This window comes from Lissotriton helveticus, chromosome 8 (genome assembly GCF_964261635.1).
Source record: "Lissotriton helveticus chromosome 8, aLisHel1.1, whole genome shotgun sequence".
Lineage (NCBI taxonomy): Eukaryota > Metazoa > Chordata > Amphibia > Caudata > Salamandridae > Lissotriton > Lissotriton helveticus.
In genome coordinates this window covers 1147252792-1147280476 of record NC_136069.1, presented here as the reverse complement: position 1 = coordinate 1147280476, position 27685 = coordinate 1147252792, and the positions used below count along the sequence as shown (strand labels likewise).

The 27685-nt window shown below is 43.7% G+C and overlaps 1 protein-coding gene across 1 annotated transcript in view; it reads right to left on the bottom strand.

The window, feature by feature from the left end:
* The window catches only part of CNOT11 (CCR4-NOT transcription complex subunit 11), a 150017-nt gene that overhangs the window by 55514 nt on the left and 66818 nt on the right, over positions 1 to 27685 (bottom strand). Inside the window, exons 4-5 of the mRNA XM_078658031.1 lie at positions 22100 to 22302; positions 3716 to 3918 (exon numbers count right to left, since the gene is read on the bottom strand). Coding sequence (XP_078514157.1) covers positions 3716 to 3918; positions 22100 to 22302 — 406 coding nt within the window. The remainder of the gene's footprint in view (positions 1 to 3715; positions 3919 to 22099; positions 22303 to 27685) is intronic.

Sequence of the window (27685 nt, the reverse complement as noted above, 5' to 3'; positions counted from 1 at the left end):
TGGTATACACGGATGACCTGTTGATATATATCAGAGATGTGGGGCGACCGTGCGAGGCACTCCAGGACAAACTGCTCGAGTTCGCCTCAGTGTCATGACTGAAGATGAATTGGGAAAAGTCATGCCTGTATCACTTTGTAGAACCTACCCATGACCCACAATTAGTCATCAGCGGTAGGGTGGTACACTGGTAGATTGAAGAGTTCCGATATCTTGGGATTCTTGTATACAGGGACCCGCAGGATCTCTTCGAAGGCAACTTGACTTGTGCCGCTGCAGCGGTGAGGGCACAGATGTCCTTTTGGACTACCTTGCAGTTAGCAGTCATGGGCAGGATCGAGTTACTAAAAATGGTGGTCCTACAGTGCCTCCTGTTGTAACTTTACAATCTAAACATTGCACGTTCAACCTCCGTTTTTAAAAAGCCTAGAGTCAGATAGGCAGCAATTTATCTGGCATGGGTCGCGAAGCAGAGTATCGCTAGCTAAAATGTATCCACAGACCACCCAGGGAGGGCTCTCTCTACCCAATGTAGAGCAATAGTATTTAGCTGCGCAGCTTCAGTGGTTGGCGCGTTGGCTAAGCGCCCGCCAGCTTGAAGACACAGCAGAGCAAACACCCGGGCTCACCCACTCCCAAACAGTGACAATGTTCCATCCAGGTCGGGTGGGCGGCACACCTACTCAGCTGCTGGTCGGGGTGTCATACCTAAGTTACTGGCGTAGTCTTCGCATCATGCGCCAAGTAGCGCCATATGCACCATCGCTTCCTATACTGGGGCACACCCAGGAGAATTAGGGCAGTAACCAAAGGAGAACTTACGCATTGGGAAGAGGTCGGTATACAGACATTAAGTGATCTCTATACTGATAAGCAGCTCCTCCCATTTGCCGACCTGGCGGAAGGTTCGGGCTTTCCGCACGGACAATTCCTGTTGCATGCTGTTGTGACACAGGCGCTGAGTGCGCTGTGGGGCGATTATGACACAGGTACCTGCCACCCACCTAACTATACAATACCTACACGAGTTGGGCACAGGCCTCACCTAAACGATTGGCTCGCAGACTCTCTTAGAATCCATAGGTCACCGCAACTGCTCTCTCTCCGAGCCCACTGGGAGGTGGACTTGCAGCGACCCATCACAGACCGGGAATGGGAAAGTATACTCGAGAGCCCTACGCAAATCCCCCGTAATGCCAGATTCCAGCATATTCAATATTACATCATTCACAGAGCCTATCTGACTCCAGAACGTATAAACAGGTACTTTGATCACACCAATACCAGATGTGCAAGATGTGAAGAGGCTGGTGCAAACCTGTTGCACATTCTGTGGTCATGCACTGCTATACAAACGTATTGGGGTGCAGTCACCAGCTGTTTATCTCAATGCACTGAGTGCGCCCTGGACTGGACATGGGAAATGTGCATTTTGGGCCTGTACCCACGGCCCAAAAAGTATAAAGTGACTTCTAGATACATATATCTGGGCCTCATAGTAGCCAAACGTCTACTTGTGCGACGCTGGAAGTCCACTGCCCCCCCAACAGCAACAGCCTGGTATCAATCTCTATTGTGTTTGGCGCAGCCCGAAAGTGTAGCGCTCCGCCGAGAAGACGCTATGGGATTGCGAAAGCAGCCAATAGCGGCGGCATGGGACGTAATATTGCTAGACTTCCGCACCACCTGGTGAGACCCCTTGGAGGCACCAGCAGGTGCATCTGAAGAGGAGGACCAGAAGGCAATAGAAGATAATATATAACACACGGACAGCAGGGAAGCACTTAGCATCCTGCCACAGCTGCCTGCACAGGAGTATGGTTGTACCGGTATCCCCCCCTTTTTTTTCCACTCCCCCCTTTCCTTTCTCACCTATCGCATTTACCCCATCCCGTCCCCCTCCTCTTCATGTGCTGCACTCCTGCCTCTTTGATTGCACCCCCCACTCATCTCCTAGATACATATTCAGCCCTTAGACATCCATCATAATACACCGTCTAAAATATTTTTGTTGAGCTTTGGCAGGCGTGGGGAACTCTAGGAGCACCGCACACAGTCTAGTTCGATGGCTGGGCTGCCACAATGCGAAGGGGTTCTCACGGATTTGTTGTATGTAATGTTGGGTAGACCTACTGTAAATATTCCACGAGGAAGGGGACATTTTTATATGTTTGTATTAAGCAACGTTATCTATAGTTAGCACTTGTATGTTCAAGATGACAAGCCAACTGTTAATATATGAGGTCTGTAGCAGATGTTAGTGGCTGAAATGTCTACCGCCATAACAGCATTGTCTATATACAGCTGAGATGTAAATGGTATTTAATTACAGTTGGGACAAATACAATGTAAACTGCAAGTATGAAAATAATGATAATAATAAAAACAAAGTTAAACAAAAAAAAAAGGAATGCCTATCTCAAGTTGGGTCCAGTGTCTGAGGTTGGCAGGTGTGTTTGAGACAGTGCAAGTAGGGACTATTGTGGCGACCAGCATGGTTGTCTGGACACAAGTGAGGAGAGGTATAAGATGAGGGTCAAAACAGGAGAACCCGAGATGGGTGGGGTAGAGACAGGGGGAGGAATGACAGCTCTGTAACAAAATAGGGCCAAAGAGAGTTTAGTTTGGTAATAAAGGCCAGTGGGGAGGACTTAATGCTCGGTAGCACAGATCATATGGGCCACAGAAAAACCTGCATTTGTTAGTGGACCCAAGTAAAGATCCTGCTTCCACGACTAGATCACCACCAATCCAAATAGCTGCCACAATACTGTGAGGATGTATTTATTTTTCTCCTCAAGGCAGAATTATTCCCCACGCATCTAATCATATGGAGTTGAGTCTTGTGACACATTAAAATCTTTATCCCTCAGAGTGAGTTGGTTTTCCTTTTTTCCTGAAATTATACTTTTCTGGTTATTATCATAACAAGTGACTATTGCTCCACTCATGCCATATTAAATGTTCTAACAATGTGGCGCAATAATTTTGTTTTCCCCTCGCGTAATACAATAAGTTAGTTTCACTTTCGGGGCACAAATTCTTTCTCAGTTTACTCTTGAAACAAATTAAATAGTTTATTTTCCCTTCTCTTGTGACACAAAATACTCACTTCTTGTCTTTTGTTAGGATGAGTTACTATCTAATCTGTCAAAAAGTATGCTTTTATCTGTATAGTCACTATATGTTCCCCAGGCATTCTCTCGTATCACACAACAGGTCCCATCTTTTCTTCTCTGACAAAGAAGTCGATTAGTCCCCTCTCCTGCCTCTGGTAGGAGTTCTCCAATTCTTCTTTAGACAGAATGGGCATTGCCACTATCTTGTTACAAGGGATATCTCTTACTTTGTTTGGGAAGCTTGTGCTGCTCTGAACCAATCAGCAGCAGAACACTTACTCATGTTCACCAAACTACTACAAAGGGTAACAAACTTAAAGCATACAAGCACCCAAGAGACCACACTTGCATCTCTTTCAGTACAAATCCTGTAAGAAGTGGCCTAAACCTTGCTACTCCATTTCTTTAGTATCATCTTCAATGCGTGTCCAGACCCCCATAATGCTTCTAGGCAACACCAAAGCAGATCTAAGATACAGAAATGACCTACCATGCGTCCTTCAGCACAATTCCTATAGGGGTAATACTAATTTGAGACTGGGAGAAAAAAAAAATCCACAATTTCATAAAAAGTCATACGCAGAATGAGCTCTTACCGATTCACAACTTCCATTGAATGCAAGGACATGTCCATGTTGACCAAGACTGAAAAGTACTCGGTGATTTGACTGGACTGCATTAACTTCAGCAACATTTCAATAGCCACTAGAGGATTATTTTCCACTAGATCAGGTAGCTTTGCAGGTGTGAGGCCAATGTGGTAAACCAATTTGGGGTCCTTTTCTAGTTCTCCAAGTAGCTAAAAAAGAAAAACAAACAATGGAGATCCATACACAAGGATTTAGAATCAACCAGCACATTTATTTCGACTACTCCTATAACTGAAAACATTAAAATTACAGAGTCAGAAAGTGAAAACATGGACAATATTTGACTATACAGATCAGACGCCAGGAAGTACCGAATGAACATTTGAAGTTAACAACGGAGCAATTAGAGTATGATTATCATCAACAAATACTACACCAACTGTGAAGCTCACTGTGATCAATATTAAGTGGCAGAACATAGTCAATAAACATTACTCACTAGTAACAGAACCATAGATCATCTGGTGGATCAACTGAGAATCTAGGCCCATATATACCAATGATGTTTGCATAAACTGACAGAACCCCAGGGAAAGCAGCTTGATAAAATATTCATTGCTTCTTTTAACAGATGTGAATATTGAAAGCACAAACTTTGCTGGAGAAAAACTATATTTTGCATTTAAGGCTTCAGGCTGACTCTGCTATCAGAGAACAGACTGGGTATCTGACTCTGATCTGTGCTGAGGAGCGCTATTGTCCTAGGTCTCCACTAGTTGCTTTCTAGATAATTAACTGATTATCAAGAAGCCAAAGAAGATTTCCATGCCAGGTAACTTGTACTTAGGGGAGAAGTGGAAGCCTAGTGGCTAGAGCTGTAGAATTTGGGGACACAGGAATAAATCCCAGCATCAGCCCTTTAGTCAATATTTTATCATTAAGAGCACAAATCACATTAACTTTCTATACTTAAATGTGTCAAATGTATTTGTGCAATTCCATACTTGGTCTTGTAGATCATCTTCCATCTCCCTGCAATGTACAGTTCTCCGTTCCTTCCTACCTGGATTTGTGCTCCTAGAATAGTGATACATACTTCTGCACCGTGGGATTTACGAACACAATATGTTATGTAGATTTGTGAAGCACACTATCACCAGGGATGGTATCCTGACATTGATCAGGTATGAGCCTAAGTACTAGTGGGACTATTCGAAAAGCCAGGTCTTCAGCTTCTTGTTGAACTCAAGAAATGAGGATAAGGCTCTTATGTGTATCAGCAGGTCGTTCCACACTTTAGGAGCAATTTAGGAGAAGGCTCAACCGCCAGATCTGTTTTTCCGTATGTGTGGGATTTGTGAAAGTAGGAGTCCAGACGAGAGAAGGTGTCTGGAAGATTTGTGAAAGCAGATGAGATTGCGGAGTATTTTGGGTTAGTGTTATGTAGTGCACTAAAAGTGTGAGTGAGGAGTTTGAATTGTGTTCGTTTATGAATGGGGAGCCAGTGAAGCTCCTTCAGGTGTGATGTAAGTGCACGGGAGGGTGAGAGTGATTCTGGCTGCCGTGTTCTGAATGGTCTGCAGCCTCAAAAGTAAAGCGTTCATCCCCCCACTGTTAAAAGCAAGAAACATAACTTTAGATTGAAGGGAAGGTGGACAGAGGAAGCAGTTTCCTGATCCAATTAAAGAAAGAAAATTTGCATCTTTGATAGTATCTCTAGGAAGTTTATGCCAATGTTTGAACTGATATAGGTATAATTTTTTTTTTATATTATATGTATTCCGTACTGAAAAAGCTGTTCCTCTTGCTACTTCTGACGGAGTGCAGTGACTGGCCCCTTACAACTTCTCCACACTCTTCTCCCTTTCGACGCAGTTCAAGTACAAAATACTGAGATAGCCAGGGCTCAAATTACTTCAGCGTGTTTAATTTCCTCAAACAGTAGCAAAAAATAAAAAAACGTTGCAACTGTTTGACGAAATTAAACACGCTGAAGTAATTTGAGCCCTGGCTAACTCGGTTTTGTACTTGAACTGTGTCGAAAAGAAGAAGTGTGAAGAAGAAAAAAAAAAGTATATATATATATATATATATATATATATATATATATATATATATATATATAATTTCAGCAACAAACTTTTGGCTAAGCAGTGCAGGAATAGCTAATTTTTCCATCAGACACCAGTATCGATCTTCCTGGCAGAGATTTATTTTACTTGTTGATTGCAATCTGTTATACAGAACATAATCCAGTGGGACAAAATACCAATTAGAACCTTATTCTACTTTAGGCTGTATTCAAGAGCAATCTTCAAATTTAAGTGTTTGATAAACATGATTCGCCTCCTACAGAAGCAGTCTACATCTCATGAACTACGTAATAAAGAAATGGTTATTAGCAAAGCAATTTTCCATGCTAGATGCTGCGTAAAGCAAAGCTGCAACAACTCACATATAACACCCATTTGTTTAGATGTTGAGCTTCTAATGGCAGCTCATGTTTTGAAAGGTGACAGAATGTGCAAGATAATCATCGTTCTGCATTCATTGGCACCTGCCCCTCCCTGCCTGCTGATGCAGTGTCTTTTCCAGGTGAAAACCCCAAACATGGATGAATATATCAAAATTGTGCACACGAAGAGCTTTTGTAGACCAAAACGTGGGCAATCAATCAATCAGGATTTGTAAAGCGTGGCTAGTCACCCGTGAGGGTATCCAGGCGCTGAGATTCTTGCTGCTTCTAGTGGGTTAAGTTGTGCAGCCAGATCGCAACCGGAGAGGAAATCTATCTTTGGCTTACCTGTGAATGCGGAAAAAGACACTAACTTGTGCGTTGAGTTTCTGGAATCTTGGATCTCCCTCACACTGGGCCTCAAATTAGACAAAGACTTTAAAATCGAACCGGCGCACAGGATCCCTTCGAGTAAACTGCCCAATTCCGCACCTGGTCACTTCACTAACCCAAGAACAATGATTTTTAGGCCATGGCTTTATCTTCACACCGAATTAAACCTTGCCCACATGCGGGAAAAAAGTCACATGGAAAGGATCGTACTTATCGATTGCCCAGGACTACTCAAAAGAAACAGCAGTCACAAGGAAGGGCTTCCTGGTACTGCGCCAAAGTCTGAAAGACAGTAACATTCCCTTTCCCTTCATCGGCCTAGCGAAGTTTTGCATTTTCTTCAGAGCAAAGCAATGGTCTTCTCCAATTCTGCCAACCTTCAAGCCTTTCTGGACACAGCCACTCAAACACATATGTCGTTTGACTTTATTCCTCCTTGATCATCCAGGTTGACCTCCATATCAGACTCAACCTAGCCCCTTGGTGCTCTATTATGATCGGCCAACTGCGTACCGGTTTTTCTCATCATGCCAGTCACCCTGGTAGTCTCTACGTCCTTGTTCATATGCCTGTACTTTGGTTCATATATGTACTGTTTGCAAGTGCGTAAACTGTCATGAACCTTGTTGCTTTATCTTAACTAGCATAAGACTGTATCAACACACTGGTTCGACTGTCACGGTCTGTAACTGTTTAACTAGACTGTCCAGTGTGGGTACTCTCCACTACTCAGCATCTACACGCATCTCCGAATGCATCACCGCATGTGCTTGCTTATGTCCACGTTTTTCTTGTTTAGAATCTATGGCACTCTTGTACTCCTATGCATGCTTTGCTTGGCTACTACCCCACCTCAGCTAAAGTGGGCCACTTCGCTTTTTAGAGTGCCGTCCTGCATCTGCTAGCTCAGGTACGGAGTATGTATCTTTGTATTTGTTTATGTGCATGCTTTTGGCATGAATGTTATGGTGTTTTTTGTACTCTCGTGCACGACTCAGCAGGATTCTCCGGGTAAAGTACCTTGATGCACTATAGGTTCTGCAAATAAGTTGCTTACCCACATACGTTATTCTAACCTACTGTTTCATCCTAGGTATGTCTCAAATGTCAATCCTATGACTGAGGTAATGCATTTTGCCTGTATATTGTGTCTACAGCATGTTATACATTTAGCCTAGGATGTCATATCTCTAGTATGGAGCTCCTCCATCAATGTTTAAGCCCGGCCATCTTGTAGCACTCCACTCCTCTTTTCAAGATAGGGTGGGGAAGTGTGGTTCTCCCACACTTCAAGGGTTGGGTGGTCAGTGGGATTGATTTTTGGGTTCTATTTTGTTCAAGTTTTCTCCTCTCTTCTCTCTCCTCCTCCTCCCTCTCTCCCCCCCTTTCCCTTCCCACTCCCACTCAATGTTACCTTCAAGGTGTACGGTCTACCAGGTAAATCTGTAAGGCATCTTCCACTATTCTTGTTCCCCCTCTCTGCTCGCATATTTCATGGCAGCAGGTCTCACAAATAGATGAAACTATGCTGCAAGAATAACAATCTAATCGGCACATGGAGATTATTGAACTTTAGTGGCAATGACTACACATTTTACTCCTCCACACATCATACCTTCACAAGAATGGATTATATCTAGGGCGCCCAGTTTTCTGTTTTTACTGATTTTTACAGATATACAGACGGAAAACTATTAATTTTCCTGTCTGTATTTATTTTTAAATACAGAACAATACAAAAAATAGGTCTTCTTGGATGGTTGTTTTTTACTGTGAATCATGAGTGCCAAATCAGTAGGTGTACAGATTGAGAGGAAGGGTAGATGAAAAAAAAACAATAGATTTCCTATTAAAGTTTAATTAAGTGCAGATCTCCAGTTATATGTTATTCTACAATGCAATTGCACTGTATACTGCAGAAATGTTCTGGAAATTAAAATCAATTGGCATTCAATTAGTTAAATAAATGTGGAAAAATACCAATTGCAGCTTCATTTATACAGAAAGCACAAAATAAAAATGGATCAACGCTGAAAAAATTAGCAAAAAATAAATATGGATAAAAACAGACGGAAATGTCAAAAACCAAATACCATAAAACTGGGAGCCCTAATTATATCCTAGTAGATACATCTAGTTCCCACGGCACAGAACCCCATGATGGAGTCCATTCTAATTGGCGACCACGCATTCATATCTCTTGAGCTCTTACTCTCAGACACCCTCCCATCCTCAAAAGTATGGCGCCTTAAAGATACACTCCGGAGGCCCACCTATCCAAATCTAAAATTAGCAAAACAGTTCTACAAAATTGCAAGAAAACAGAGCTAGGGACACCACAGACTCAGTTAGGAGGGAAGCCCTAAAGGCCACTTTTAGGGGCACCTTAATGAACCTAGCTTCCTTCAGAAAAAAAAAATCCATGAACAAACGTCTTGACTTTCAAATTGGAGATTAAATCCCTAAACTGACCCAACCGACACTGCACGGGTTCTCATGACATCTCTAAGCTGAGCATACTAAAATATGAGTACAACCAAACACTAAGTACCAGAGTGCAAAAATGGATGGATATCGCCAACACAGAAAAATCAACCACTACAAAAGGCTCTATCCAATTATCGGAAATATTCTAAAAACGAAATCACCTCCTCAACCATTAAAAACAAATTAGACATCACAATAACTTCGCTTACTGAGATCTTAGAGGTCTCCCATAACTTCTACTCAGACGCTATACCCCCAACACCACAATTAACACGAATGATTGCACTTCTTAACTGAACTCCTGCTAACTCCCATCAGCCTCAGCAGAGGACAGATGCTTCCTCATTGCCCCAAATACCTCTGAAGAAATACATTCAACCATGATATCTCTCAAATCAGGCAAGGCTTTAGGTCCGGACGGGTACACTGTGAACTTCTACAAACCATTCCCTGTCATTATAACAGATCCCATCCTTTCCTTGTTTCGATCATACGCATTCACCGGGTGAGTCTCTGGCACGGCTGCCAAGGCCACAATAGTTGTTGTACCGAAAGAAGGGAAGGATACATTGGACATTAAAAACTACCAGCAGATATTGCTAATCAATATCGACTTTAAACTGTATGTCAAAATCTTGGCACAAAGACTTTAGTAGGTGTTACTAAAATTGATTGCCCCAACCCAAACAGGATTCCTGAAAGTCAGGCTATCCGCCAACATCTGTGTCTTTTGCCACGCCATTCAAAAAGCTTGGTCATCGTCCTCGCCCACTAAGGCAATGGCTCTCGGCACGGACAAAGCCGTCTACATGGTCTCCTTGACTTTCCTACATGAGGCACTCCACAAATTATAACTAGGCGAGAATTTTATCCGAATAGTGATGGCCCTGTATGCCGCCCATGTGGCAAAAGTTAAGATAAACGGCTGCCTATCTGATTCATTCCATTTAGCCCAAGGCACCAGACAAGGTTGCCCCCTTTTCCTGTTAAATATTGAACACCTCATATGCTCCTCAAAAGCAAACAAAGACATCAAAGGGGTCCAATTCCAATCAGGTAGGCAACATGTTGCAGCCTATACCAACGACATTCTGATCTTCACAGAAGATAAAGAAAATGCCATCCTACACATCAAGATAGAAATCAATAACTACTCAAGGGTATCTGGCTACACCCTCAACCACGCTAAAACAGAAATCTTCCTAATGAACATCCACTGTACCTCTTCAAGCCACTCTGAATTTCATTTGGAAGGGGAAGAGGCCTAGCATTACCAGTCCGAGCCTAAAACTGAACAAAACCAGAGGGGGTATAAACATGCCTGACTTCCATAGATATCAGAAGGCTTTCCTAGATGCCCAGGATAACTGGTGGCTCAACAAGACCAGGGACTACCCCCCCCCCCTCCCGCCTGTAAATTTAATCCCATCTACTATCCCCGCTCCACCTACAATCCATACTAATTCTCTGCGGCTTAATAAAACTGCCTATGTCTCACTCTTACCCCATTAGCGCAGATACGGAAGCAGCCGTTGATAAATTATTGCCCAACCGCCTTGCCAACTTCACCATAGCTTCTTTGTGGCATAATTGTCAAATCAAACTACAAGGCAGAATCCTATTCTGGAAACTTTGGGCTGAAAGAGGCCTCAACACCACTGGAGACCTAGGTACAATACTACACCCCACCCCCTTTGCTGACTTGAGTAGGTGATACAACCTCCCCCAATCAAATGTAAAAAAAAAATTAAAACTTAAAAAAATCAATTAGGAGGCTCCCAAAATCACACAATCCAGACCTCACCGACCTTTTAAGGAAACTCAAAAGAATTGACCATGTTGCATCTCACATCTACTAACTACTAGACCCTCCACGATACACCTCATTAAAAACCTTAAAAAGATAAGGCCGCCATATATACCAGGATAGTGATCCCACACTTCTATGATTCTACGTGGCATAGAATCTGGCATTCTTCCTTTCTAGCGAAAATTGCTCCGGCTATTGCACTGTCTAGATTTTGGTTGATGCACAAAAATTCTACTGGACCCCATCTTGGCTACACAAGCTGGGGATCCTACAATCTGCTGGGGTGCTGTGAGGAATCACCCAGATCGATCAAATACATGTAGTTCACATGCAAAATGATTTACCGCTATGGTCCAAGATGCAACAAACCATTCAAGACATCTTTAAAATCCACTAATCCCTGCATCTACTGACCGCAACACTTGGCCTAGAGGCTCACCACCCCAAAATCAACCTATCCCCAGATATAAAAACAGTCCTACTAAATTGGAAATCTACCACAGAAGTCTCTTTCAAAAGATGGTGGAACATCCTATGCGCCACCAGAAGCGCTAACAATATCATGTATAAATAAGTACACAACTCTTCACGCTCCTGTGGCCTATGGGACAATCTCGACCTTTATCTCCATAAGGTAGACCAACACCCCTCCACCTCCATAGCTCCCAAATACCAGCGATACATCACTCCCACAGGTCTCATGCCTTGCAGACCTACCCTAATTCATCCATTCATCCCATGTGCCCTCACCACACAATAGGGCACCAACTCTCCCTCTCCCCTCCCATGCCATGCCTCTCCCCTTCCCCTTCCCCCTCCTCCTCCTCCTCCTCCTCTCTCCCGCTTCTACCTTTTTCTTTTTTACTTTTTGATCAACCCCGGGCCTCGTGCACACTCAGGAATGTTATACCTAGACATTTTGTACTTTAACGCTGTTAGTCAACAAATTGTATGATGCTCTACACCTTAGCTTGCAGTGTGCAATTCATTTATACTTTGTATCAGTTTTCTTCTGTTTTCCTAACCTATATTTTGAAATAAAATAGTTTGAAGTTTAAAACAAAGGACATAAAGCCAGTTCTTGAGTCCTTTCCTGAATTCTAGAAGAGGATGAGGAGTAGGTCGTTCTAGGACTAGGAGAAAGAGCGTCCTCCATTGTTGCTTCGGAAAATGCGGGGGGGAGTGGGTGCGAAGGAGGCGGAGCACCGGTGTCTGGAGGGCTGGTGGAAGTTCATGCAGCAGTTGATGTATGCTGGACCTTGATTGTGAAGGGCTTTGTAGGTGTGGATCAGCATTTTGAATGGACATCTCTTCCTAACGGAGCGCCTCAGAGAAATCGCCATCTGCACAAACAGTAAGTCTTCCACTGCCTTAGATTGAGGCATGGGGATCATATTGACGAGATAAGACCGACATAAAAAACTAGTTTACAAACTAGGGGCGCAGAGAACTCTTGGATGTGGTATATGATTACAAAATTAATTAATTTGCAAGTTAGAACTACTAAATTGAAAATATTTTTTAAAATGACCTTACTTAGAATGATGGTGCTTCCTCGATTTTTATACGCCTAACAAAATGCACCGTATTTGGACCAAGAGTCTTAATGTAATGCCATTGAGGGTGAGATCAGAACCCTGCTGTGGGATAGTAGACCGCCACGAATAGACACAAAGAAGTTGGTAAGAGGGTGGTACGATGGCAGGATCGCCGTATCCAGCATCCAGACATTATTGGGCGGCGCAACGGGCTGTATATCGAATGGACAGATGGGTTCTCAGTCAGGGGAGTTACGAGCGCATCCTATATACCAACCCAAAGTATTACCTTTTTACAGGATCAAACACACAATCACACTTTGGCATCTCAGTAATAAAAAGTTGGGGTGACACAATAAATCACCCAGGCTATGCCACTGTGGGATGCAGAAAAACTATGTACTGGGCACGTGCCCAGGATTCAATAAATGGTACGCCACAGGCATATCCAGGATGGGAGACCCATGGTCTAAAGGTAAGGTCATCCCACTCGCGGAACTACAACGGGAATACGACCTGGCAACCACTGACACATTCCGTACCTGCAAATTCATCACGCACTAACGACGGCTATACAGCGGGGAAGTTACCTCCCAGAGATGTTCCCACTGGAAGACAGGTTATTAACTGATCATATGGACCGCAGAGCTGTCTCCCTCACCTACCAGACACTGATCAATAATTTCCCAGACTCTCTACTGCGACTCCAGGAGCACTGGCAATCTGATCTTAAGAAACTGGAGGATGAGGACTGCCAGGAGGCCCAGGCTTCCCCCAAAGAAGAAGCAATATTGGCTAAACACGGATTGATCCAACTCAGAATACTATATAGGTCCTACCTATCCTGTGGTGCCTTAGTCAAGATGGGAAGGGGTCTAGACACCGGGTGTCGCAGGCTGTGCGGGCAGGAGGGAACATTTTACCATATATTATGGGAGTGTCCAGCCATTAAAACTTACGGAGGCAATTGTGAGGTGCATGCAAGAGGTGTGTGGGGAAGGACCTACAGCCCTCACCTAAGTGGTGTCTTCTAAATGTTTGGGAGGCAACAGATCTTAAACACAAGGAGCAAATCCTGGTCACAATGGGCATGACGATCACTAAACGTAATATAGCCAGACAATGGAGTGCACCAACCCTGGGGGAGTGGAAGAGGGGCATGGACTTGTGTATGGTAGCTGAGAAAGTTATCTATGAAGGCAGGGGGGTGTCCTAAGAAATTGGAGCAGATCTGGGGCAAGTGGAATACTTATAGGGGACATCCGTGCATTGCCCCATCAACTCTACTGGGATGTATCACCCCAGACCAATTGCTTTCAATGACCAAGACAATGGGACCCAAGGTGGGTGTTGGGGTCTATGATGGGATAAGTAAAATGTTTTTGTTATCAAAACCTTGGGACGAGTGGCTGCTCTGCTAGATTTACTGCTGCTCTTTTTGCTGTATACTTATTTAAAAGAGTTTTTTAAAACATTTGCAAGTTCTAGTTAGTAGCACAAATCATAACTTGCACAACAGCTATGCAGATAAATATGAAAAGCCTTGTACAGTCCAAGCAGAAGAAGGAACTAGCATCTCTGCATGGAAAACGGATGCAGGGGCGTAACTTGCCCATAAAGACCCTTCAATTTTTTGATGGAGGGAAACTCGTGGACAAGGGGTGTCTAGGTCAGTGGTTGGCTGTGGCCGAGAGTGGAGGCAGGCGACGGGGGAATTTATAAATAGTTACAAGCATTGGCAAAATCAATAGGTCTCACCTATGCAAACGCTATTGGGCTTTGGCAATGTGTTTTAGCCATGTTGTACGTCAGTGTGGCTGCTGTTCAGAATGGCTAAAAGTTTGTGGTGTTGAGGGGGGGGGTGTAGTGGATATTTTGGGGTAGATTGGAATGGGGTAGACTGGTGTAGAGTGGGCTAGAGTCGAGTGGGCAGAGTCGTGTACCCTGGGGTAGACTTAAGTAGGGTACCAAGGGGTAGACTGGAGTGGGGTAGAGTGGAATAGCATTGAGTGGGGTGGGGGTCGAATGGAGGTAGAGTGGAGTGGCGAGTGGTGGATTATAGTGGGGTGGAGTAGAGAAGATTAGGTTAGACTGGAGTAGGGTAGAGTACATTGGAGATGGGTAAATTGGAGTGGGCTAAAATGGGGTAGATTGCTTGGAGCACATTTTAGTGGGGAAGATTGGTATAGAGTGGAGTAGATTTAAATGGGGTCCGACATGGAATGGCGTTAGGTAGAATTGACTGTGGTAAGATAGATTGGGGTGGGATATATTGTAGTTGAATGAAGAAGGATAGATTGGAGTAGACTGGAGTGGGGTGGAACAGATAGGAGTGGAGTAGATTTGAGTGGGATCATGTAGGATGGGGGTCTAGTGGAGGTAGATTAGAGTGGGGTAGGGTGGAATGGAGTGGAGAGGTGTAGATTGGAGTGGGGTAGAGTGGATCAGGTAGAGTGAGGTAGATTGGAGAGGAGTGTGGTAGTTGGGTTAGACTAGAGCAGATTGAGAAAAGGGAGTGGAGCAGGGCCGATTAGAGTGGGTAAGGAGAGGTAGATTGTAGTAGAATGGGGTAGATTGGAGTGAGGTAGATTGGGTTAGACTGGAGAAGAGTTAATTGAGTCTGGTAGAATAGGCAAAAGGGGTGGGATACATTACGGTAGAGTAAAGTGGGGTAGACTATGGTGGGGAAGAGGAGTGGGGTCGGTAGGGGTTGATTGGGGTGGAGTGGGGTAGATTGGAATAAAGTAGAGTGGAATGGAGTGGGGGTAGACTCTAGTGTAGTGTAGTGGGGTAAAGTGGGGTGGGCTAGAGTGGATTGGGGTACAGTGGGGTAGATTGGAGTGGGGTAGGATAATTCAGACTGGGGTAGATTACGAAGCAGCAGTGGTCACTGTGGAACATGCAAGTAGTGCTGCAATCTTCATAACAGTTTTAACTGCATTAAATGACCAGGTCTCATAGACACAACTTTTTTTACCAACAGGGTGCCTCTTCCAGCGATCCTGTTTTTCAGCCAGTGCAAAGCAGTCTCCATCTCGGGATTTGGAATGGGAACAGTGAAAGTACACCAGTAGCAAGTTTACTGCTGCCGACTGAAAACAGCATTGCCTGAATCCCACCCATGGTGGTGCATTAATGGCTCAACAGTTGCAACAAATGGAGGGCTTTGGCTGAAAAAGACAAGCGCTATTGCTTAATTATCCTGTGATTCTGGGAAAATCCCATAATCTCCGGCATTAAAAAGGACCAGGTTACTTACCCTGCAAAAATGTATTCATAGCGTGTTGTGCTGAAGATTCACATGCTATGCATACTCCTGCCATCTAGTGTTAGGCCCGGGCTCTGCAATATTTTATGATAGGCGTCATTCGTCTTTTCTCCTCCCCTTCAAGGTATTGCGAATGTTCAACGGCTCCTTTGCTGGATAATGTTTTTTTCCACCGTGCCATATACAGAGTGAGGCTATATTCCGCTAAGTTAGCATTTGCTGTTGAACATGCTGTATTTTGTATGTATTCTTCTCACCATCTAATACCTGACAAGGAGGGTGCATGTGAATCTGCAGCACTACACGCTACAAATAGATGCTTACTCCATTCGTACGAAGTGTTTGCTGCAGATACACATGCTATGCACACATTTTAAAGAAGTACCCCTCTTGAGGTGGCTTTAGGCATGAGATGGTGCATTTGTTTGAAAATAAATGTCTGAAGGACTGTTTTCCCACTACAGCTCGTTGTCTTGCTTTAACATGCACATCATAATGTTTTGTAAATGTATGTGAGTTCATCCATGCTGCTGCTGTGCAAATGTCACCAAGAGGGATATTTCCCCAAAACGCCATGGTTGCTCCTGTCTTCCTTGTCAAATGAGCTCTTGGCATAGTTGTTAATGTTAGTTTTGCTTTAGCATAACACATTTGGATACATTGGACAATCCATCTAGATATTCCTGCTTTTGAAATAGCCTTTCCTTTATGTGGATCGGAAAACTAAACAAATAGTTAGTGTGTTTTCCTGAAGAGTTTTTACGTTGCAAGTAGTACAGAAGTGCCCGTTTAACATCCTGTGCATGTAATGCGCACTCAGACTGTGGTTGTGGAAAGAAAACTGGCAACTACAAAGTTTGATTTAAATAGAAAGGAGATATAACTTTAGGTATGAACTTTGGGTTTGTGCGTAAGCTCACTTCGTCTGGCAACAGTACGAAATATGCTTCTTCAACAGTGAGCACATGTATTTCACATAACCTGGGTAGAGAGGTTATTGCTACATGGAAGGCTACCTTCCATGTTAAAAATTGTATTTGACAGTAATGTAGTGGTTCAAATGGTGGTCCCAGAAGTTGTGTTAGGAAAATGTTTAGGTTCCACACAGGTACTGGAGGTGTACGTGGTGGAATGCCTCATTAGCTGGCCCTTTTTTGGAAGAATAATCCAATCTAGGCTTTGTGAAATGTCATTGTTTTGACCAGGCAAAAAGGAGAGAGGCCAGTTAGAGCCTCAAGAGCGGGTCTTCATCAGGACTGGAGTATTCAAGTCTTTGTGAGGTACCTGCAAAATTATTCAGAGGAAAAAAGGGGCAACTATGATTGAAACTAATACCCCAATACAATGAGATTACATTTATGATGTACAAATAAATGTAATGGACAGGTTTCTATATAATGGATATGTTCTATGTATAACTTCCTCATTTAATTCGTTAACAAAATTCCTACACGGGCACTCTTTTTGAGCACCTTCTCTCTCATCTTTCTATCTGGAGCGACCCTATGAAAAACATGCAATTACACTTTCAAGTTGCATATAAAAACTCATGAATATACTTCTGTGTGTGAGACAAGTATTGGTATTATTGTATACTAATTTCACTGATTAATAGAAGTATTTGCTTACCCCACCTCAAAACTGATGAGATGGAAATTAGGATAAGTTAATAAGTTGAGCTATATTTTCTGTTGGCTTTACTAGAGGGTCCAGATGGGTAGCGATCCCTCTGCACCAAATATTCCCAATATTCTCGATACGCATCACAAAGTCCCACTTAGACCTACAGGGCAGTTATGCACTCCTCAAAAGTAGCCTGGAGGACAACCGTGGGCAGTATCTATGTGCCCCCGGCCTTGATTACCGCTACGTTGAGTGGCTTGTCAGATGCTCGTCTCCGAACCCAACCTTGTACACTGATTGTGGGAAGGGGACTTCAATGCCATCATGGATTGATCCATGGACACAACAGCCTCGGATCTGGAGAAATACTCAGAAGGTGCTGGGGTAAACGACTAACAGAAGAAACACCAATCTGAGTAGAAACAATACTTAAACATGTGGTAGACCTGGAGGGGTTCCACAAAATGGGATGCTACTGGGTTTTCTATCCTGGGAGATGAAGTGACTGGCACGGTGTCGAAGTCGTACAATGAGCTCCATTATGAATATGGCTTACACAGCAGTCGTTTTTTCCTCTACTCAAAGTCTGAATGTAACCTCCTAGGAGCAAAACTTCTCTTGGGAGAATCAGAAGAAAATAAAGATACTTGAATTTACAGATCCCTGACGAACAACCCTGGCAGATTCCTTGCACTCAGGGAGGGTGGTCTGGGAGAGAATCTTGGGACCTCTTACTGATGAAGAATGGGGGAGACTAAGACATTCCTGAGGGAAACAGCAGTGGCATCCGGGTTCAACCCCTTTAAATATCCGCATAAGGTCTACTTCACAAGATTTAGGGAGTGGAAAATAGGTGTGGCACCCTCCCCTTCCTGCCTCCGTTCTTAACAGGACGGTGATTTCCTACACACAATAGGGGGCTGCAGGTTAATTTGTTCATCTGGGAGCAGTACTTACCTGCCTGGGTTCCGTGCTGGGATGGAAATTGCACACTAATCAGAAGATGGTCCTTCGACAAATAAACGTAGACTTGGATGTACACAGACATAAACCAACGTTGCTGTGGTTGGGATTGGTCGTTTCACAAAATAGCGAGCCTGCAGTTGGAAGATCAAGATTCCCTCCACCCTGCGGTAGAATAAATATATATAGATCTGGGAGACGTGGGGAAGATACCGCTGGATAGTTATAGACTCTGGACACTGAACAACGAAATATGGGGATATAAGCCTTGGTAACGAAGGTTTATTATACAACAGGCTACAGTTATGGAGTCAGTTAGTATCAGTAGTATCGGTCTGTTGTGGCAGCATGGGCATTAGGGGGGGCGACTTGGGGCAAGGGAACCAGGTGACTCGTTTAATTTTTCTTTTTTTACATTTTCTTAGTATTTGAGTCCTAATATTCAAATCAATCAAATGTGTTAAAGATACATTTTTTAAAAAGTGGACTGATCCCGGTGGGCTTGCCAGGATAAGCTGTTGATGGATGGTTCACAAAGTTTACAGAGACAAGAAATATAGCCAAGAAAAAGTGTCTCAGAGGGAGACCTAGAAATCTAGCGGATAGGATTCCACATGCAATCACCATGTTAGTGCCATGAACTGTACGGTATCAGATGTGGTGACAGTGCTGCTGCTTCTCAGAATCTGCTCCAAGTTTGCAGAACTATACTATTCTAAGGGGCAAACGTGACAAGGGATGGCAATTTGGAGATACCTTTATGAAAGAGCTCAAGGTTTGTTGGCAACATTTAATGCACTTTGAGAAAGCACGGGGTTCATATAATAGTTTCAGCCTGGGCATTCTTGGACAGACAATTCTTGACAGAGGGCGCTGAACTGAGGCTCCCAAATCAGGTCCCCAAAAGACTCCAGGTGGCTTTGGCCATGAACACCACAAAAAGTTTCTTTCCTTTCAGAAAGAGACAAACAAGACAGTTTCCAGTGGGGATACCACAATGAGCAAGTAGGATACACAGTTCGAGATACAGGGAAGTAAATCATTATTCTCAAGTCCTTCTGTGGGAAAAGACTGGCTTGCTTCTGGACACAATGATGTCTGATGGGGAATGTTTGGTACTTACAGACTGTTAAGGATTCTATATAGAACACTATACTTCTCTAGTGCAGATTACCAGAACAAGACTGTTTATCCGGGAGAGAACAGGTACTGGCATTAGCAGAAGATGGAATGTGAAGACGCTATTTGGACAACAGCGCTGCAACCTCCAGATTTTTTTAAAATGTATTTCTAGTGGAGAAAAAGGATAAAGGCTTCCAGCCAGTCTGAACTAATGTGAATTTAGAGCATGACTCGTGTACCCTCTTTTCAAAATGAAGGCTCATCTAAGGAAGGAGCATTTCCTTGGAATTAAAGGACTCTTACCTGACAGTTCAGATTTTCTGCATGCACAGAGTTTCTTCAGCTCTACTGGCTGGATCAGATATCTGAATTCACTCTACTACAGTCTGGTCTCTTGTGTACTCCTTGTTGCTTCACCAAGCTGCTCCGACTGGTGGCAGAGTTTCTCCCCTTCAGGGGCATGTGGTTCCAATTCTAAGTGGATTACGTGATTTTGATAGCCCTGGACCCAAGTATTTTGACAAAGCATTTAAAAACTGTGGTCGGTCTTCTACAGGAACAGTTTTTTGATGAGCCAGGAGATACTTGATCACAAGATTGGGGATCAAACTAGTGGATTTCAAGTGGGCAATACTTAAACTACCAACTCTAAAGGTGGCTAAAATAAATTAATGTCTCCGCAGGGCTCTTTGCGTGTGATTCTATATCTATGTTTGCAGGCAAGACTAGAGGTCTGTTGACTTCTTGCATACAAGTCATATGTCCAGCTCAACTCCATTAAAGGGCTTTGCAGAGGCTGAAGACGTGTCACCTCAGGAGAACATTTGCTTAATGGGGATAAGTTTTCCCTCTCAGACGAATCAAGGATGGTGAACCAGAGGTTGTTCCTACATATGAAGGCCTGGAATTGCAGACCCATTTCGGAATTAAGCCCAGACAAAAAGATGGAGTCAGACATCAGCAAACAGGGCTAGGGTGGCTGAAGTGGAGACACCTGTACAGATTTCTATATCAACTATCTGAAGCTGTTGCATGATGTCACTGGCGAATGATTATGTCCATCCACAGCACAATGGAGCACTGAACATTGTGTAACCAATGTAGAAATTTCAAGCATAATTTTATTTTTTTAATCTGGAACTGCTGCAAACTTGGAGGAATCTGATGGACCTAGTTGAGTAACTGCACCCAGTAGGTGGTGAAGTCTCGGTCAGTGAGGGCCTGGTGTATTTTAGGAGACGATCTCGGGAATTTTGAGATAAGCAACTGGGACCGAACCTCTCTCGGTAGGATACAATTTTGTTATTTATTTTAAGATGGAAGAGGTCTCATTCACTGTTACTAGGGGGACAGAGTCCAAAATCAGGATGGTTTCCCAAATTTCGGGATATCCTGGGAGGTGCATAGTAAGGGGTTTAAGGGCCTATGAACAAGGAGATCTAGCCCAGAGGGCTCAATTAACTGCTGCTTTTTTCAGGAAATTCTTTTTCTCAGTTTCTTCTCCCAGCATAGACTGGTGGGTAAAGCAGGAGGCTGTTACTGATAAGGAAATGTTTAGCGCTCACTCAATTGGGAGTGAGGTGGAGACTGCAATAGCATTCACAAGGTTTGACCGAGTTTGATTTAGGGATTATTTTAAGGTTGGTTGACTGACTGATCCCCAGATTCTACATTCGCAAACTTTGGAAATGTATTTAGTCAACTGTGGCCCGAATTACAATGAAACACTTCCAAGTAACTGTAACGGAAAGTAGAAATTTTACTGAGGTGACAAGAAGTGAGGATTATCTCACCCACCGCACATTTTTGATAGTTGTACTGCCATCCGGGTTGAACAGCCTAGGAATGTTACTGAGGTTTCAGTGCTTCTGAAGTTTTAGCTTACATTCCTTAAAAATGCTCTATTTATTTCACGTTTTGGCAAGATTAGCGCAAACGCAGGATCGAATGGAAATTTACCTGGATCACAGATACACTGTGGAGAGCAACACAAAGAAAGAGTGACAGAAGAACGTATTGCTAATGGCGCTCTGCGATTGAATTCTGATATCACATGATTTGAGAGAATCCTTTCTTGGTCACAATGCTCTCAGGAGATATCGTTTTTAAATAAAAGATAAAGATACACATTAGTGCTTTAATATAGCTGCTGAGCAATAAAGCAGGTGGGAGTGAAACAGCTCACATCCTTATAATCAATACAATTTATATTAGGTTAGAAGGTGCCCTTGGATATGGTCAGATGGTGATGTGGGTGCAAAGGGGCTGAGTGCAATTATATTCATCAACTATACCAAAAGTGAGAGCTTTAGGCCCAGTAAGCAATAGTTCCACCTTCTGGGGTGGTCTAGTATCCAGGTGAATACTTTAGAACTACGTTTTGCTTAAAGAGGTGGTAGTTTCAGCTTCCTGTTTTATTTATTTAAAAGAGGAAGGAAAAATAAAAGGTTAATTTAAAAAAGTTAAGTGAATACTTACAGCTGTTCACTTAACTATATGAGAGAAACTCAAACTAAGCATTTCAGGGTGGGTGGTTGGTGGAAAAAAGAACCCAAGAAAGACCCATTTCCATTTTGGCGTACAAGTCAGAAGCTAAAACTTTAGGTGTAAAGTTGCATATGTTATACAAGCAAATCATTTTGGTACATTTCCAGTAGATTACAGGCTTTCACATGTTGAGGGACCAGGCTATATAGGTAATTTGATTGTATACGGAGAAGAGAGAAGCTACCTGTGATTGTTGTAAGGATGATAAGGGACTTTTGAACGCCTTAGCCATGATTCTTTTTATCTCCACACCAGTGCTATTCTTTACACACATAGACTTGTCCCACTGGATGGCATGATCTGGCTCAATTGGATTTAACCAAGCCAGTTCATCCTCACAAATGTGAAGTGGAGGTGGTGGGCGGATGAATTCTGGCCGAAAATGGCCTGCAAAAGCAAGAGAAAAACAGCTTTAAACAGCAACACAGTAGTACAAATTATGCATTAAACCACTTTGAAGTCATCCCCATATTATAAATATGTAAAGTTAAAACCACAGTGGTGAAGCTCATGAATGAGATCTGCAAATTAGACAATGCTCCTTCCAGGACATAGCAATAGTATCAATACATATATAGTGACCTAAAGGGGTGTAAGGAGCACACTACATCACATCCCAGCACAGTCGCCCTTTTGCATCCAGGTAAATGAAATACACACAATTAGCACTTCAAAATTAGCTGTAGTTTCTCTCCAAATTTGGTGCAGACATTGCAGTATCTCTCTAGACACGTGTTTCTGGGTTTTCTCTTAATCAGTAGAGAGAAGTAGTAGAGAGGAAAGAAACGTCATTTAAGGTTGCTAGAAATGCAGCCAAATTATTCTCAGGTCCAAGTATCACTCACAGGCACATCTCCAAAGCTAGTCAGTTTGCTGGCTCAAGGAATCTCCTGGGATGTGAGGCAGTATGATCCTATCCCCCTTCCATTTAAAAAGGCTACCTAGAGCCGGTGAGCTGAAAAGCTTTTTGGAGATGTACCTGTGTGCCTGAGAGAGGTACTGAGACCTGAGACAACTGTGTCAGCATTCTTAGCAACCCGATTAAATGTGTTTATGAACTCTACTGATGAAGGATAAAATACAGAAACATGGGTCTAGAGATGAACAGCTGTACCTGGACCAACTTTGATGAAATACTCCTACTAATATTCAAGTAAGCACTAATTGTGAACTGCATTCACCATAATGCAAAGGAGCGAACCCTGCTGGGATGTGAGGCAGTGTGCTCCCATCAATTTAAAAAGGCTCTGTATGAAGTTGGCTCTTTATGTGATATATCAGTTAGTTGATATACTGTGTAAAGAGTCCAGGGGTTCCCTTATTTATCTATTTTTTTAAAATATTTATAAAGCATACGGGCGCCTAAAAAGGTATCCTGGCGCTAGAGCATCCAACTGAGAGTCAGTCAGCAGCTCCTAAGAGAAAAGTGGCAGTGGGAGTTAGTGTGTGTGTGTGTGGGGGGGGGGGGTGGATTGGGGTACCAGGTTTTCAGAGAAGTCCTGAACCGTAGGAGATCAGATGAGAGCCTAAGAGAGGCTGGGAGCCGGTTTCAAAGCTGGCTGCTATCACAAAGAAGGCACTTCCTCCCGGTCTAATCTTCTTGAAATTTAGAATACAAACAAGATTCGCTGACGAGGAGTGGATTAATCTCCCTGGAGCATATTTCCAAAGGGTATTCTTAAAGTGGAATGGACCATGTACCGGAAGAGCCTTGAAGGCAATTCTGTGCCTGACTGGGTGCTAGTGAAGCTCTTTCACTGCATCTGTTGCGGATGATCTTTAAGGCCTATCCAGAGCCAGTTTGGCTACAGCAGCCTTTGCAGCAATAAGTCTGGAGCTCCTAGGAGGAGAGCATCACAATAATCCAGCTTGCTCATGAGAACGCTGTGTACAACCAGGGTTTTGGCTGATGTTGGTAGTAGAGGAAGATTCTGCAAACCTCGCGGGTTTGACTGGGGCCTTATGAGTGGACAGGGGCTTGCTATGCAGGGAGGTAAAGTGGTCGAGCAGCGTCCGGGTTAACACATAAGAGTGCAAGACATTTGTAAAAAAACACACAATGATTAATAAATGACATGACTCAGGAAGGAGATCCACACCAATTTATAAAAATAGCAAGTACCTTTATATATGATTTGGCATCGGAGAAAAATCGTTCAGGTAAGTACGGTTTTTAAATATAAAAACTTTTAACTTTAAAAAGTGGACACAGTGCAATTTATGAGATCTGCAATGTTATCCTGTGAAAGGAAGAACAAGTTCTGCGAACAGGTACAGTACATCGACTTACAGAAGCAATCCCATGAGTTAAGGTGAGTGGTGGCAATGTCCAAGGCAGCAACAACAGTACACCACCAGTGGTATGAGGGAAGCCAGGTGCAGGCTGCAAATCAGCCCAATGCGTTCCAATGGGAATCAGTCACTGTAAAAAGAGGCTGCAGGCTCTGGCTAGGAAGCCGGTCGGGCTGAACCACCAAGTGGGCTCAGGTCTTGTAATGCTCGGGGGCACATTTGGCCCAGGGGTGTCCTTAGGCATCAGATTTTTCCTTACCGGAGCAGTTGCAGTTAAGGGGGCCTGCATGTAGAGGCAGAAGGAGACGTCTATATGGACTAAAGCTCTGGAAGGCTGGGGAACCTTGTTGGTACTGGTGGCCCACTTTAACTCCGGCCCGAGGTGACAGGTGCAATGTTATGTTATGTTAATTGGGTTCTTCTATAGCGCAACGGCTACTCACAAAGGAGTGTCCACAATGGTGGATTCAGGTGTTGGGTTTTGGCAGCTCTGGAGGCCTCAGAGGCTTCTCTATTGGTGATTCTTTAGAACAGCTCTGCTGTTCACCAGAGGTGTTAAGTCTATCGAAGCTAGGCAGTCCTCCCATGTTTCTGGAACCACGGCTGCAAGACAAGTCGTCTTTGGCGCCGTTTTCAACGAGGGATGCAGACAGGCCGGCAGGGTTGGTACTGGGTCAGTAGCTTCTCTTCTTGGCTTTTGCTGCACTTCTGTGTCCGCTTTCATCTTAGGTCATCAGGATGTGCTTCTCTAGTGCCAAGGACTCCCCATAAAACTGAATTTAGGTGAGTGCAGGTTAGTAGTCAAAGGACTACTGACCCTGGAGGTCACTACGCCCCCTACATGACCACTTCCCGTGGGAAGTGGGCATATCCGTGTCCTACCCAAACTAAGTATGCCATCACAAAGATGGCCACTTCCAAAAAATTGTGGCCACCTCACAGTAGCCCATCTTAGAGGTGGTACTAGCCTACAGATGGCACACCTTCCGACCAACATAGCCATACATAGGGTCATAGGACCATAGGACCATTAAATCCTACAGAAACCTGTGTTCTTGTTTTTTTATTGAAATAACCATTGCCCCTCCATATTAAAGTGATACCTGGAGGTGATAGTGGTTTTTTAACCTTTAAGACCCCTCTGCCTTTTTCTTTTAAGAGCTCCCTGGAAAACGGTTGAGCCCACCCTGGCCTTTAGGAACCAGGGTGCCCCTATGATGAAACATGACACTATTAGAGTGTGTGAGGGGAATTTAACAAAGAGGTTGTGCTCCCATTTATGGCAGTAGGAAACCACTGGTTTTAGAGGAAATTAGGCCACAAACTTAGGATCAATAATTGTTTTACATTTTTGCTTGGGTTGGATGCGAACTTTGCTTCGGTTACTGTTGGGGAGGACGCATCCATTCCCACTTCCGTTGTGGAAGTACCGCTCTACCCTCAAGGCCTTGAGCCAGTATTGATAGCTAATCTTCCCACCTGTTCAGGTGCCATGGGGGCTCTGAACACAGGGGTCTTCCTCTCCTGTGAGGGGAGCACAAATTTACATTCCCAAGGAGGCAGCTTCTTGGAAGCTCACCTGCCCCAAGGAGTCTAATCAGCAGGTCATCCTGTGGGAGGGGGCATTAAACACTCTTCTCAGACAGACTTTTGTTCTGGATTTCCTGAGGGCAAAGGCTCTCACCTAGGAGGTCATAACAGCATCTCGGGTGGCAGGTTGGGAGAAAACAGTAAGCAAGGACACCAGAGACTAGTAGGTTTTCAGAGGGAACCTCTAAGGTGCTCTCTAGGTGCATGTATTGGTAAATCCAACGCTGGCATCGGCGTGGGTTTACCAATATGAGATGTTTGATAGTAAACATCCCCATTTTCAGAGAAGCCATCATGTACCTGGAGAACTCTTTCACCAGTGTGCAGCACATGTTTTAAAATGGCTTCCCTGTACACCTGCACTGGCAGTAATAGGACTGACCAGCACTGGGGCATATCTGTTTACGCATATGTGCCCTCACATGTAATATTCAGTATCCTGCCTTAGGGCTGTTAGGCCTGCTGTAGGGGATACTTACAAATATTACATGCAGTGGTAGGGGACATGGCACACAAGAATGTGCGGTATGTGTTTTCACTTTGGTCTGCACCAAGACATGCAGCCTGCGATAGCAGCTATGCATCTGCTTTGTGAGGGTTCCCTTAGGGGGCACAATTTGTGTTGCTGCTCTTAGGCCCTCGGTCCTCGGGCCCTAGATACAAGGGGTACCATTTACTAGGGACTTCGAGGGTGCTAAAGGGTTTGCCAATTGGGGGAACAATAGTATAATTTTGGGAAAGAGCTCTGGCACTGGGGACTTGGTTAGCAGGAACCCAGTGCACTTCAGTCGAAATCACATCATTTACCAAGCAAAAAGTGGGGGTGACCATGTCAAACAGGGGAACTTTCCTACAGGCTCCCTTGAGCCAGTGAGCTGACCAGCTTTTAGAGATGCATCTATAAGAGGTACAGAGACCTAAGAGGACTGTGGCAACATTCTCAGCAACCCCGGATACACTTCTCTTTTGATCTCTACTGATTAAGGATACAATCCAGAAACACGTGTCTAGAGATGAACAGCACTACCTGCACCAACTGTGGTGAAATACTGCTACTAATATTCAAGTAAGCGCTAATTGTGAACTGCATTCACCATAATGAAAAGAGGTGTGCTGGGTTGTGAGGCAACACGCTTCAATCTCCCTTCGGTTTAGAAAGGCACCCTTGAGCCAGTGAGCTGACGAGCTTTCGAAGATGCACCTGTGTGCCTGTGAAAGGTACTGAAAGGACTGTGGCAGCATTATTTTTTAGCAACCTCTGATAAAATTCACTTTTGATCTCTACTGGTTAAGGATAAAATCCTGAAACACGTGTCTAGAAACGAACAGCACTATCTGCACCAACTGTAGTGAAATACTGCTACTAATATTCAAGTAAGTGTTAATTGTTAACTGCAATCACCATAATGCAAAGTGGCGAACTCTGCTGGGATGTGAGGCAGTGTGCGCTCAGCCCCCTTCTGTGTAAATAGTGAACTGCCTCTAGTCTCTCTGGTGCTCTTAGCATTTAGACTCACTTCAAGTGTAACAGATTAAGAAACTTACATCACACTCAGACAAGATAAACTACATCTCCTCAGCTTATCAATATTTTAGGCCAGTGGGTGAAATCTCTTTAATTGTAGCCTGACCCCTGCCTGCACCATGACCTAATATGGAAAACCAAAACAAGCACTAAAATCAAAGCTGTACGGTATAATCTGGGTGGCACTGGTAACAGAGGGGAATACTAAGTAATCAATTCATTACATGCTAAGTAATCAATTCATTACATGGCTGACATTAAGGCAGAATAATACATTAATCAGCCACACACTCTTTTTAGCTTTACCCAAATGTAGCATTTCTGCACCGGCTACCAGGAGGTTATTATTGAAATAATGGAGAA